This window comes from Typopeltis vanoorti, chromosome 7 (genome assembly GCF_054136105.1).
Source record: "Typopeltis vanoorti isolate ZY-2024b chromosome 7, IOZ_Tvanoo_1.0, whole genome shotgun sequence".
Classification (NCBI taxonomy): domain Eukaryota; kingdom Metazoa; phylum Arthropoda; class Arachnida; order Uropygi; family Thelyphonidae; genus Typopeltis; species Typopeltis vanoorti.
In genome coordinates this window covers 148,413,897-148,427,900 of record NC_143555.1, presented here as the reverse complement: position 1 = coordinate 148,427,900, position 14,004 = coordinate 148,413,897, and the positions used below count along the sequence as shown (strand labels likewise).

The 14,004-nt window shown below is 35.4% G+C and overlaps 1 protein-coding gene across 1 annotated transcript in view; it reads left to right on the top strand.

Annotated features, from left to right (window-relative positions):
• The window catches only part of LOC150105182 (general transcription factor II-I repeat domain-containing protein 2-like), a 61,853-nt gene extending 48,058 nt beyond the window's left edge, over positions 1-13,795 (top strand). The window contains exon 2 of the mRNA XM_090395133.1: positions 13,738-13,795. Coding sequence (XP_090251259.1) covers positions 13,738-13,795 — 58 coding nt within the window. The remainder of the gene's footprint in view (positions 1-13,737) is intronic.
• Positions 13,796-14,004: the final 209 nt, after the last annotated feature.

Genomic DNA, 14,004 nt, shown 5'->3' with positions numbered 1-14,004 from the left:
GTTGTAAAAATAGACATGAATGTAGTAAAAAAGGTTTAATAGTAAAACACGATTAGTTTCGGCTTATGACAGCCTTCTTTCCTTTAAAGAGAATATAACAACAGAACGTGCGAGGAGAGTCTATCATAAAGCTAAATTAGACCTACTGGTTGAAAGAATCTCCGATACAAAACGTACTCTCGCTTTTCTGTTCACCAAAAAAAGAACTTTAGCTCAAATACTAGAAGAATCTCTAGATAATGAGAGTTGACATATCTTTAATATGAACTGGGAATCTCAAGCAGCCCAAATACAATATGATAAAGTAAATCTTATCAGGAAATTTGAAACATTATAAAGAGTACAAAATAATAGAAACTTCTCAAAATCCCACGTCAACTTTGACAAAGTCGTAATTAACAAATTTTCTCACATACTTTCAGACGAAGAAAAAAGCATCCTTAGTAGAGGTCTACATTTTATATCTTCTCCAAAATTTATCCCAAAAGAATCACTCTTTACCAAAATAGACAAAGCTACTTCATTCCTCCCTTCACAAGATGCAAAACTTCTGCGTATTGAATCCATCTTTATTATCAACAACGCAAAACCACCCGCAGATAAAATTTCTTCAACAGAACGCAAAGCTATTAAAAGTTCTTCCCGCAGATAAAGGCAATGCAACAGTTATCCTCAACTCTGAAGATTACCAAAATAAGATGCTTGAATTACTACAAAGTGATACCTACTCAATACTTGAGAGAGATCCAACTCGAGAACTTGAAAATCGTACCAACATCTTATTAAAAACAACCACTGAACTGTCTCGAAACGTTCTCCTGTCTCTACGCTCTCTCCATCCTCTTATTCCGCGCATATATGGAGTTCCAAAAATCCATAAGGAAAACACCCCACTACGTCCCATTGTGGAAGGTAGTGATTCCCCAACCTGCAAACTTTCTAAACATCTTGCAAAATTCCTCAAATGCTTTTCAGGCAAGTCTTCATCCTTTATCAATAACACAGCGGACTTTGTTTCGTACATTAAGATGTGACAGTTAATGAAGATGAAATCATGGCTAGCTTCGACATAGTTTCCTTGCTCACTAATGTCCCAACAGACGAAGTCCTAACATTACTCAAAGGTAAGTTATCGAAAACAATGTTGGCTTTACTTACCCATTGCATCAAATCCAGTTACTTTAGATTCCAAGATACTATATACAAGCAAAACCTTGGTCTGGCGATGGGTAATCCTTTATCCCCTATTCTTGCAAATATTTACTAAGGTTTGGAAACGTTATGTGGATGACATTTTCCTCATTTGGAGCCATGGACATGATTCCCTTATGGATTTCCTTAAACATCTCAATAGTCGACACCCAAGTATAAAGTTCACAGCCGAGCTTGAAAATAATAGTTTCCTGCCTTTTCTAGATGTAAACCCGACCCGCTCTTCTGGTAAACTTAAAATTTCGATGTATAGAAAGCCTACACATAATAACAGGTATCTTCATAGTCAGTTCCATCACTTCCCTCCCCAAAAACTTGGAATAATTTCTAGCTTGGAACACAGAGCTCGCTCTCTTCTTGATGACCCAGATGAACTTCGTAAAGAAATCAACTATCTCAAAACTCTTTCTTACGTAATGGATATTCTAAACGAATTATTGAAAAATTCCTTCTTAATCCTCCTATTCATCACACAGAAGAAATAAATACATTTAAAGGCAATATATATATTCCTTACATAAGTTCAGTTTCATAAAAATTAGCCAAGGTTCTAAAAAAATACAATATCAGAACTTTGTTCACTCCACTTCCAAAAATCCGCTCCTTAATTAGTTAGTTCAAAGTTAGTCAATCTTTGCTACAGACAAGTAGAGTTTTCCTTCCGGGAACTGCAGGTTTACGTCATATTTTTTCTTTCCTGATTTACGCTTAGTTGACCCGCGTGTAGGCATTCGAAACCGAAATCCTACGGAATAGGTTGCTTAATCCTTATTCTAGGAGAGTCTTATGTCTGTAGATGTGTGTGTGTTTTCTAGGGACCGGTTTACCTGTTTTGAGGAAGAAAAATCCGAGTTTCTGGGAGGAAAACCCTTATCCCCCTATGAGACCGGTTAACTCACAATTTAGTTGATAACGCCTAATAAGGGTTTCCCAAGTCATAGACGGGACTCGAACCCGGGTCTTTCCAACCAAAGAGCTCATCTAAACCAAGTGAGCTATGGAGGCTCATCTCATCGCTTAAAAAATTCGATCATAGAACTCACGCCTTTCCAAACAAAGTAATACACGTTATGGTTTGAGGCCACGAGATAGCTGCATTCGACTGCTGTAATGTTTCCCTTAAGTCTTGATTCTGTGATAGACTTGAGCTCAGCTAACATTAATGACTGAAGACTAGCTGCTAAGGAAGCTCCACTCTATCCACTTCGGGTGTAGAAGCGCCTTCGGCTTCCATGTCATCGGGCATGGAAGTCGTTAGAGGATTTATTTTTATTTATGTTTAAGCCATCCACAATAATAACAAAAGTACAATACAAAAGAAACCACATATTGTTCTTTACTCTATTGTACAGGGATTAGACCTAGCTTTCAGGTAATGTTGAAAGCACTACGTTGAAACAGTGAAGAAAAAGAAAAAACACAAAACACCTTTAAATATCGAACATTTCAACTGCATAAATGGCATATTGCAGATAATTTTCACTTTATGCAATAATAAATCAAATTGTGAACCAAAATGCAGGATTATGTTTTAATAATAATTTTCTCTAGGAGAAATTTCATTAAAATTCATCCTGTTGTTTTAAAGATGAACGACTTGATGCTACTCTTTTTTTTTTTTTTTTGTAATATCATCGGGACTTTTATTTTCCATGGTTTATAAGCGGTTTTATTTTCTCTTCACAGGTAAACACCTGCCTAATTAATATTAAATAAATAAGTCATTTACGTCTCTGTTTTTTATCTAAGGGAAGTAGGTAGAATTCTCCTGGCCCTAACATTTTGGAGATTTGTACGCAGCCAATCCCTATTTATACTTGCAGGTGAAGAAACTAAAGCAGACAACTGCCGCCATCTCGGTTCGTAATGATATTGTATTGTGAGTGAGTTCTACTATCGACCTTTTTTGAGTTGCTGGATTAAACTCTAATCTTTTGTGATGTCCTACACCACCGCACACATATAAATAAGCTATCTATTCACTTTCTATGCATGACGATAGATGCCAGCCAAACAACTGCTGCCACCTACACGTCACACACAAGTCTGATATTGTTAACTTTGATGATACCAGGATGTTGATGATACATCGTTGTTTCTGTCAAATATAAAACTATTTTTCTTTAGATGTTTATTTTTTTTCTCGATGTTGTGGGTTGTATTTTGCTGATTAGATTTTTTTAATAACAAACACTCCCTCTAAAGTGCTGGTCACTGTAATTAACAAATTCCAATACGATGTTTGAATTTCCAAGTCTGCATCTACCCTTAAACTTGCTGATTTGCAATCAACAAATTCAGATGGTTGCTGACTGGAGAATTCAGAACACAAATGAGAATGAGATCGAATAATAATGAGAGATGAGAATGTTGCTGATGAAGCAAAGTAATAACAGAGGAAGGCGACAGAAATTATGAGCATACTGCACAGACATGATGAATGATGACAGAAAGGAAACAGCCGGGAAAAACCAGTAAGCTTCGTCCCTATAGATATATACACGCACGAACAAACAACAACAACAAAAAAACTTCCCGATCAAAATGTCGTTAAATCCTTATTGGATGTGGGACAACATGGTTTCACTCAGTTCAGACTCTGCGAGCGGATCAGCAGGAGGTGTGTAGATGCTCGTATTAAAGACAAATACCATCTCCGTATCCAGGAACATAATTTAATTAAACGTTCATAGTTTTAGTCTCCTTATGAAAGCAAAACTAATTTATTGTGTTGTGAAAGAAGTGCCTTGGAATATCTTTCTATCTTAAATTCATCATTTTAAATTTTCTACTCTAAACAGACTGATAAGATTTCCTACTGCTATTAATTATCTAAAACCGGTACTCAAGGGGAAAATAATCTGTTTTTTTTTCTATGTAAAAATTTTTTTTTTCTTATGACATACAGAACTCCACAAATGAACGACATCAGCAGACAAAAGTTGTGGATTCTCATTTAATAAAATCTAATCACGTTTGACTGTGCACAAATAAAGAGATGGCCGCGAAAGACATTAGGAAATCTTCAGCCGGACATCAATCCTACACATTATTTAAAAAAAATGGAATTTGAACGTCCTTCCAGAGTCGTAATTTGGACATTTTTCTTTCTTTTCCAATCTCCACAATTGTGTGACAAAGCGCTTGTGGACCAGGCCAATTAGCTCCGATCACCGAGGGGAGATTTTGTTAAACAGCTCATTAAGTTCATCTCTAAGCTGGTGGCCAGCTGTGTGGATCCAAATGGGATGAATGATGACACTTGGAAGTTTGAGAAAGCAATCAGGGGTGTGTCTGAGGTTTGTTTTATTGTCCCTTCTCCTCCTTCACATTGTGTGCTGGTGACGTTTGGAAAGGAAAAAAAAAACTCTTGCCATAACTACTACGTTATCTTTGGAAATCTTCCAACACATCTTTAGGACTCTTCTCAATCGCCAGGAGATGACAGTCTTGGGTTCTTTCCTTCCTCCCAGTCGCATTGTTCGTTCTCTCGTTATTTCTTTCTATCATTCGCTTTGTCTTAATTTCTCCTTTCCCCCTACTTTTGTCTTTAAAGATTTCAAATTTTTTCTGTCTCTTTTACGTTGACATCATGTACCTCTCCTGCCTAATGAGCTTTTTTTTATTAATCTTTTATTCTTTAGGTTCCATTGTCATAACTTCAACTCACTCATGTTAGAAAAAGCACCAATCATATTTGACTGAAACAGAAGTTCTGTGATTTCAAATTCATATTCATATCTTACTTTCTTTGATCTTAACTTAATTAAAATAAGTTATATTAAAAAAATAAAGGTGTTTTACTATTTAAAAATTTAAAATTTTTTATACAAAAAATATTTTGTATAAAAAAGCTAGTAATTCTAAAACATTTATTTTAATATAAATTTAATTTATATTCTTAAGAAATATCACATAAATATTACGACAAATAAGATAAAATAAAATTGCATTTCTTCCTAACTTTTAAAACTATTTAATATAGATATTTTTAGTAAAGTAAATGAAGGCTTCTCTGCATTCAACTGTGCTTTACAGAGAAGAGATATTCCGAGGGAAAGTAACTATGTTGTTGCTACAGTAATAAAGTTAATATGTAACATCAAATTTCCTTTTGTAATTTTAAATAAATTACGGTTGTAATTAAATAACGCACTCACCAAAAACTCGAGGCAAATTAAAGCTAAAACACTCAATTTCAAATTCATGCGCTATTGTGTGAGCAAATGCGATCGCCCATTATCTGCAGGAAATTGACATTACCCAAGACATCACGCGCGCCACGAAGTGCACGAAGACTCAGACGTATGATATGTAAACAATGCTAAGTTCGGGGGGAAATGTTATGTGTCCAGATTACCAAACAGAATAATAACTCGAGCTAGTTGTGCATCAGACAGTGAATTAATAACAGGAACGAAACCCCTTTCATTGGAACAGTTAAATTTACTGAGAATTAACTTTGGGAGGATTCCTTAACAGCAGGCGTAGCACACAATATCTCCGGATAATTTCCCCTGAATAGGAATTCATTTTTGCAACATCACAATTTAATTAGGAAGGAGCGAATAACTTAGATTAAATAGATTGCTGTTTTGGAACGCATGGCTGTAGGATTTATGAGCGTATTGGAACATTCCGTAGGGATGAAGAGTGATAATTCTATGCGAAAAAGGGGGGTTTGAATATGAAAGGGATCGTTGATGGATATTAGTTTCACTTTATTACCACATTATTTTAATAAGAGTTGTTGTTTCCATCGAGACAGAAAGCGGGTATTAATTAGAAGTCTTATTTTACGAACAGTGGCAATGAACATGAAAAGAGAGCTCCTGCCAACTCCTAGAATTGAAGAGGAGACAACAAATAGCACAATGAACTACAAATAGTTGCAAGGAGTTATACGACTTATCACAGTAAAGGAAGAATGTGTGCTTGGGTGATTTTAATGGAATTTTAATTAATGAGGGTAGAGTGACTTGTTGGTAGGATGCGTGGAGTTAAAATAATATCCTTATCCTTAGAGCATATCTCAAACAAACATAAGTCATAAACAAACTTTCAAATTGAAGTTTCAGAAAGCATGGATGTTCTGAAAACCATTTTCATAAATGGCCTTATAAGGACTGGCTTAAAGAGGCGAAGCAAGAATGCTTTTCATCTTCCCCGTCATCTGTAGAGGACAGTGTAGGGATAAGGCGTTATTGAGCTATTAAAGCTCTGATCATGGAAGGAGGGTAACAACAATAGCCGAGCCTACAGCATTGCCATATTTAAATTTAAAGGTAAAGCCGTCTCTAAAAATTCGGACGATCCCTAGGCCACTCAATCGTGGGCGAAAGACTCCATCTCAGCATTGGCCTTCCACTACACACCACCACCGGGCAGAACCGCTCATATTTTCCGATTCCGAAGAAAAGCATTCACCGACAAAGCCCCTCAGTGGGCAGTGCCGGAGACTCAAATTGCTCCCTTAAGGCAAAAACCTTAAGAGAGAGAACTCAAAACTCTCGAATCTCATCTCAGCGCCCCATGGGGGGGGGGGGGTAACAGCAACAGCCGAACCTCCGTTAAACTTCATTGGTACAGCATTTTTTGAGATTTCACCTTTACTTAAATAATCGGTGATTGATTCATTCCCTTGGAGGGTAATGGATGGCAATGCTGTACCAATGAAGTTTAACTGAGGTTCGGCTGTTGCTGTTATCCACTCTGGGATGCAGAGATTCGAGAGTTTGAGTTCGCTCTCTTAAGGTTTTTGCCTTAAGGGAGCAATTTGAGTCTCCGGGGAAAGTGTTCTCCGGCACGGCCCACTGAGGGGCTTTGTCGGTGAATTATTTTCTTCGGAATTTGAGCGGTTCTGCTCGGTGAGTGGGGAGCCCGTCATTGAGTGGCCAACGCTGAGATATGGACGGTCTTTCGCCCACTATGGAGTGGCCTAGAGATCGTCCGATTTTTTGAGATTTCACCTTTACTTACATAGTCGGTGATTGATTCATTCAATCCAATACTCATGGAGGGTAATGGATGACAATGCGGTAGCCAATGAAGTTCTAACTGAGGCTCGGCTATTGCTGTTACCCTCTTGCCATGATCAGAGCTTTAATAGCTCAATAACACCTTATCCCTACACTGTCCTCTACAGATAACGGGGAAGATGAAAAGCATTCTTGCTTCGCCCCTTTAAGCCAGTCCTTATAAGGACTATATGGACTAATGCATGTTCAGGACATTCTGCCAATGTGAAATTAAACGATTGTTCTTTCTAAAATATGTAACAAAGCTATAGTTAGATAAAGGAATAGACAATCATAGAATATAGCGTTTTGTAGCTGCATAATGAGCATCCATTACTACTAAAATTAAACGTAGATCTGTTTTTTAGGATTACCTACTGCAGAGTAAATTTATTATTAAAATGTTCCGATTGAAATGACTAAATTTAAATAGATAACTAAGTCCTAACTGACTCGTAACAGTACAAAAAATTCGTTCATCGTCTAGATCCAAACACCGAAAATGTGTGCAGTTTGAATTTGTTAATGTTTGATTGCAAACATTTCTTATTTATGCTGGAATTATCGTAAGTTCTCTAATGAAACTGCTCTCTCAAACGATGCTACATTTCCAACTATTGAACGAGTGCATCAAACGTAATAACAGATTTTGCTAAACTTCAACTCGTTTTGGTACTGCATACTGTAAAGATCTAACTTTAATTCGCCTGAGAGACTTCAGTTTGGCAAAGTTAATCAAAACGATTCAACAAATTTAAATAACGATCCTAAATCACAAATTTCGTTAACCTCTTCCAGTCAGTAAGAAACTATTCACTATTAGTACGAATTGTGTTGACCAATTCTCATTAAAAGTGACTGGTTTGAAATCGAAATTTAGAAGTATTTTGGTGATATATGTAATCACTAGGTATGTTTATTTATTTATCACACACGTGGTCTGATTAAAATAAAAACAGTTCCTCAATTTTTGTATGAATTCCAAGTGTTAAATATGAATAAAATCCATCCTACACAGAATCCAAGAATAGCGGGTCTCCTAATGGATGGAACTGTGTCTGTTTATATATTTTGCAAAACTTACCTAAAAGGAAGGGGGAAATATAACATTTGCAGTAGAAATTATTCTCATCCTTTAAAAGTGGTATAGCAAATGATATGAAACTGCCCTTCGCGAATGTTCGAACCTCCGTCGAAATGAACATAACTAAAACATTATTACACAGAAACTCAGTGACAAGAAAATCAGTAACATATATCATCACATCAAAATTAGACGGTGTTTCTTTATTGTAAGGAAATTATATACTATAAAATTTGCTGTTGGAAATAGAGAGTAAAATTTGTTTAGTGTTTTTATTTCTGAATTAACTGCAAATCTATAATAGTAATATATATTTAGAATAATATTAAAATGTATAGAATAAATTGTTTAATTTTGTAAAAAATTATTTTTCCTTCCAATAAATTTTGAATGTAGTCTTTCTGTGTTTGAGATATTATTCAGCAAGTGGTGATTGTACTCATTCTTCCATTGCCCAGCTTGGGAGCTAAATGATTCAGAGTAGATAAAGAAATGATTTTGTAACATTTTTGTGTTTTATACCAGATATCACTGATATCGCAATACAATTAAGATAACATAATGGAAGATATTATAGATCCATTCATATTTTATAGTGTAATATTAAAAAAGTCTTAAGTTTTTTTGAAATTTACCAGAAAGTTTATGATAATGTAATCTTTGATATTAATGCAAATCAAGAAAACCGGGAAACTCCATCGAAGGTTAATATGCCCATAAGCTATCTGTAATTTCAAAGGCTTTAAGTTTATTTCTATATTGAGCTATAAAATATGAATGGATCTATAATATTCTAACTTATTGTATAACGTTCTTTTTCATTCAATACAGGTTTTCCTTAAAATTTCTCGTTTATTTATTTATTTTTAGAATCATAGAATCTCTGCTGTTTTAGGAAGTAATATATACGTTATATACAACAATATAGGTAAAAATGAGTTTCCCTCCCTAAATTAAATTCACTTTTTAAAATATTTTAAGGATTGTAATATATGCAAGTTTGAGAACTTCTGCTTTAGACAAATTCTAAGAGAAACCACATTTTAATAAAAAAATGTTATTCGGTTCATAATCTTTAATCTTGGTAGTAAAGGTACATAAACATTGATGTGCAATTTGAACTTTGATTTATGAAGAAAAAGTGATTCAAATAGTCCGAAAACTCCGTTTGCAAATATTAACCAACTTTCCAAACTTTATGAGACTTTTTAAAGGAAATATCCATCGAAAAGTGCAAGCAAATGTCGTTTTTTCTTTCGATCTTTCTTTCTCTTTTCTTCTTCGGCCAGAGCATTTCCTGCAAGTGCATCAGCCCTTTACTTTGACAACGTTGTTTTTTATTCAGAGAGCATCTGATGTGCCTGGTCAACATTTTGTTCTCCTATCTCCCTTTCGCTAGCTAATGTAATGGGTAAGCAGCTATTTCTCGCTCCAGGCATTAAATCGTATCTGTTTTACCAGATTATTCAAACTCCGATGGTGGCACCCCCCTAATGGATTGTAATATTAAGGGAACTCACTTCCACCCTATCTATCCCAACAGCTAATTCTCCCCTCCTCTGCACTCCAGTTCATTCGCAAGCAAGCACGCTATTACAAAGTCTTCTGCGCGTGAGGCGGACTTCCTCCTATTTCCGGACAAGCAGCTAATGACAGAGATGGGAAGGTATTCTAGGGGTGGTGAGTGCCGCGTTAATATTTCACACCGTGCCGAAAAGCGACAGGGGAATGCTGTTATCAGAAAAATGAGTTCTCCCCCGGTAAGCTTTGTCTATGGCGGGATTACGAAATCGTAAAGCGAAATAAGGGAAATCTCCCTTTACGATTGAAGTTGTGTTACACTCATTAAGATACGCACACACATAAGGATCATCTCCATGGCAACCAGACGGTGGAGGTAATAGACTCCAACCTCGTGTGAGCCTGTGAAAGAAGCACGAACATCCCTCCCTTATAGTCCTCTTCTGGTGGCATCCCTTGCCTTCTTGCTCGAATTTTCTGCTATTTAAGCGAGGCCTGTGCAAACACCATCTGCTGTATCTTTCTCCGAACAGAGAAATATTGATGTCAGAGCGTGCAAATCCACAGCCCTTACCTTGTTTGGCTGCAGGAAAGTATAGAAATCCCTCTCAACCTATTACGTAAACCTTGTCATTTTTCATCAAAAATGCTCACCGATTCGATCCATCAATACCCATCATTTCTATCGATTTAACTCTTGAATATTGGATAATATTCAAGTATGCGTTTTTTTCTTATTTATTCTTGATGGCTATAACATTTCGTGACCTAAACAAGGTCATCGTAAACATGGCTTCGAATTTACTGAGTATAACTTAATATTTGTGTCACTGCTAAGAATTGGTTTCTCAATTTGAAGCTAAAGGAAGTTTTCGAAACAAAAGATTTAGTTAGAATAAAAAAAAATATTTCAAGAAATCTAAAGACATTCCTCTGAAGAGAGTGGCCATGAAAGTTAAGCCTGTGTAATAAAGAAAAAAAAACTAACTTTTGTTTCAGAAGTACAAACTTTTGTTTGCTTTTAGCTTGGAAAAAGGTAAGGTAAGTATTCTTCATCCAAAAAAAAAAACAGTATAAAAATGAGCTGCAGTATATTTTTCTAGATTCTATTTAATCTAGAAAAAAATTCTATCTAAAAATAAAGTAGGCGAAATATTTATGAAAAGTTTATAAATTTAAATTACTACAAAAATAATAATATAATATTTTATAAACTTTAATTTTTTATTAATTTTTTGAAAATAAGTTTTAATAATTTAGAAAACGTTTTCAATAAATTGGCTTATTTTTATCACCATTTAATAAATACATTACTACTACTTCATACGAGTTGCTATTTAATTTTATTTTTGCTATATTATTGATGAAGTTCAAGAGGGGATATAATCCTTTTTAGGACTTCTAAGGTAGCGGATGGCAATGCTGTAGCCAATGAAGTTTTAACTGAGGCTCGGCTATTGCCGTTACCCAACCATGACTAGAGCTTTTTAGCTCAATAACACTCCATCCACACAGATTTTCTTCATTCAGATGACGGGATAAAGAGTCAAGGACTCAGTCCATCGCCCAGTTCTTATTAGAACTAATTTTTGTAAGTTGACTAATCGTGTTTTCGAATACTTTAAATATTAGCGTGTTTACCCATCAAATGGTTGTAATTGTTGATGCCTTTTGAATGGAAAATCTACTTTCCGGTACTCTCTAGAAGAAGATGAACTTTATGGGAGCATCTCATTTGGTAAGAAGGAAAACCCTGCAACGTCTGCTGTCATTCGTGGGCGTAGGGGTTTTATTTCTGGCAACCGTTTTTTTTTCAATATTATATGAATACATATAATAGTTTCCAGATATGTTTGCCCAGTTTGGGCACTAATAATAAATAAATAATTCGACCGAAACCAAAATTGGATCACATTAACATTATGTGTATTCAAAATCTGAATAGAATTATGTATTCTAAAACAAAATCTGATTACAGTTCATTCACCCAGTGCATAGTTATTGCAAAATAAAATTTCTTTAAGTTTTGCTAATTTATAGTCTTGCAAATAGTCTTAAAAAAGGGGGGGGGAATGAATCGACAGATTTTTTCAGGTGATGGAAGATGCAAAAGTGACATAAAAGCAAGAATAGCGATGGGAAGAGATGCCTTTGATAGAAAATGGAAATTATTCAGAAGTAAAATGAATAGAAACGTAAAGAAAAGATTAATAAAATGTCATGTGTGGAGTGTTGCCCTCTATGCAGCTGCAACTTGGACATTGAAGAAAGAAGAAATTAAGATTTTGGAAAGCTTGGAAATGTGGATTTGGAGAAGGATTGAAAAAATCAAATGGAACGATAAAATAACTAATGAAGAGGTCTTAAAAAGAGTAGAAGTCTGTTAAAGAGGATAAAAAGAAGAAAGGGAAACTGGATTGGACATATTCTGAGACGAAATGAAATCATCAGAGATGCCATCGAAAGAAAAATAAACGGAAAAAGACCCAAAGGAAGAGTAAGGAAAACAACGATAGATGATATGCTCAATGGAGACACAACCTTGATAGAGGAGGCTCAGAACAGAAGAGAGTGGAAGGAAAGTTTCTGCTACTAAAAGAAGAACCTGCTTAATTACAGAATACTTAAAAAGAAGTTATTCAATTAGAATAAAATCTGTCTGCCTAGAGTCTTGCAAGAATTGTACGATCTTTGGATTGACATTGTCTTGTAAAATTCTGCTTTATAATTATATTATTAGTATTATTACGAGACACTTCCATGGAGTCCAAGCACTCTTCGCGGGAGGGCACTTTTTACCACACAAACGATCGTCTACACCACTTAATTAACCGTACATACATACCATAAATAAATCCACCTATATAACTACGACATGTATGAGAAAAAAAAAATGGATTCATTCAATCCAATACCTTGGAGGGTAATGGATGGCAATGCTGTAGCCAATGAAGTTCTAACTGAGGCTCGGCTATTGCTGTTACCCTCCTGCCATGATCAGAGCTTTAATTGCTCAATAACACCTTATCCCTACACTGTCCTCTACAGATAACGGGGAAGATGAAAAGCATTCTTGCTTCGCCCCTTTAAGCCAGTCCTTATAAGGACTACGACATGTACTTCTGATGTAAATCAAAGCTATGTCTTTTCCAATCGAAAGATAAATATCCCATCCCTTTTCCAACTGCTTTATGGGGCTACGTTTTGGAGACATGACGTAAATAGAAAAAGGCAATTTTTATGCGATTATTATGCTTTCCAACAAAAATCCTTAGAAAGGATCCATGTTACCACAACTTAAATATCAACCGTGTTAAAAATGTAAACACTTATTTGCTACGAACTAGTTAGAATAAAGAAAATGGTTCTGGCCTAATTCTGTACACCTGTCTCATTTTAATTCCCTTTAGTACCTCTGTAAGACCTGGAATTGAAATGTCGTTAGTTAATTTCTTATTTTTACATCATGGGAAACAGAGATTGAGAAGTGCTTTTTAAGATTTTTTAATCCACAATATTTTCTCAAAATCCTTTTGACTAGAATTAGATGACGAACCCTGAAAGACTATTTCGCAGTATTGGAAAATGTATTAATATTATGATCTGTCTTTTCGAAATTAAACACGATTATCTTTCTATTCCTCCCTTGCATACTTAATGGGAGAAACCTTAGACAACGCCTGGGTTGTTCTGTCAGTTCATTCAGGGCGTTAGTCTCCCTCGAGAGGACCATAACTCGATCACAGACTAACGACCACAGTGAGTTGTCCTTCTGAGTTAGGACTCCTCCCAAGCTTTGTTTCCTTCAGAGATTTTTTAAAGATTTCTGCGGTATCTTTGAATCTTAAGAAATATCTCTAACATTAATCACTTCTTTTTTATTTTTTATATTTTTCCTTTTAGGGAAGACAGCTATTCACCAGAGCAGTTAAATATTTTAAAGGATAAATATATAGACTAAGTCAGGCGTGTTCCTATCTTTGATGGTGCTTTCTGTCTTACTTTTAAAATAGGTTGTTTGTGATTCACAAAGTATTTTGAGTGCACTTTAAATACTTTGTGCTCTTTCTGTTAGAAAAATAGAAGTCTGAATTCTCTTAGCTAGATACCCCCCCCCCCCCCTTGGATAGTCATCATGTTTTTATTGAGTGCTCCTAAAGCCAGAATACA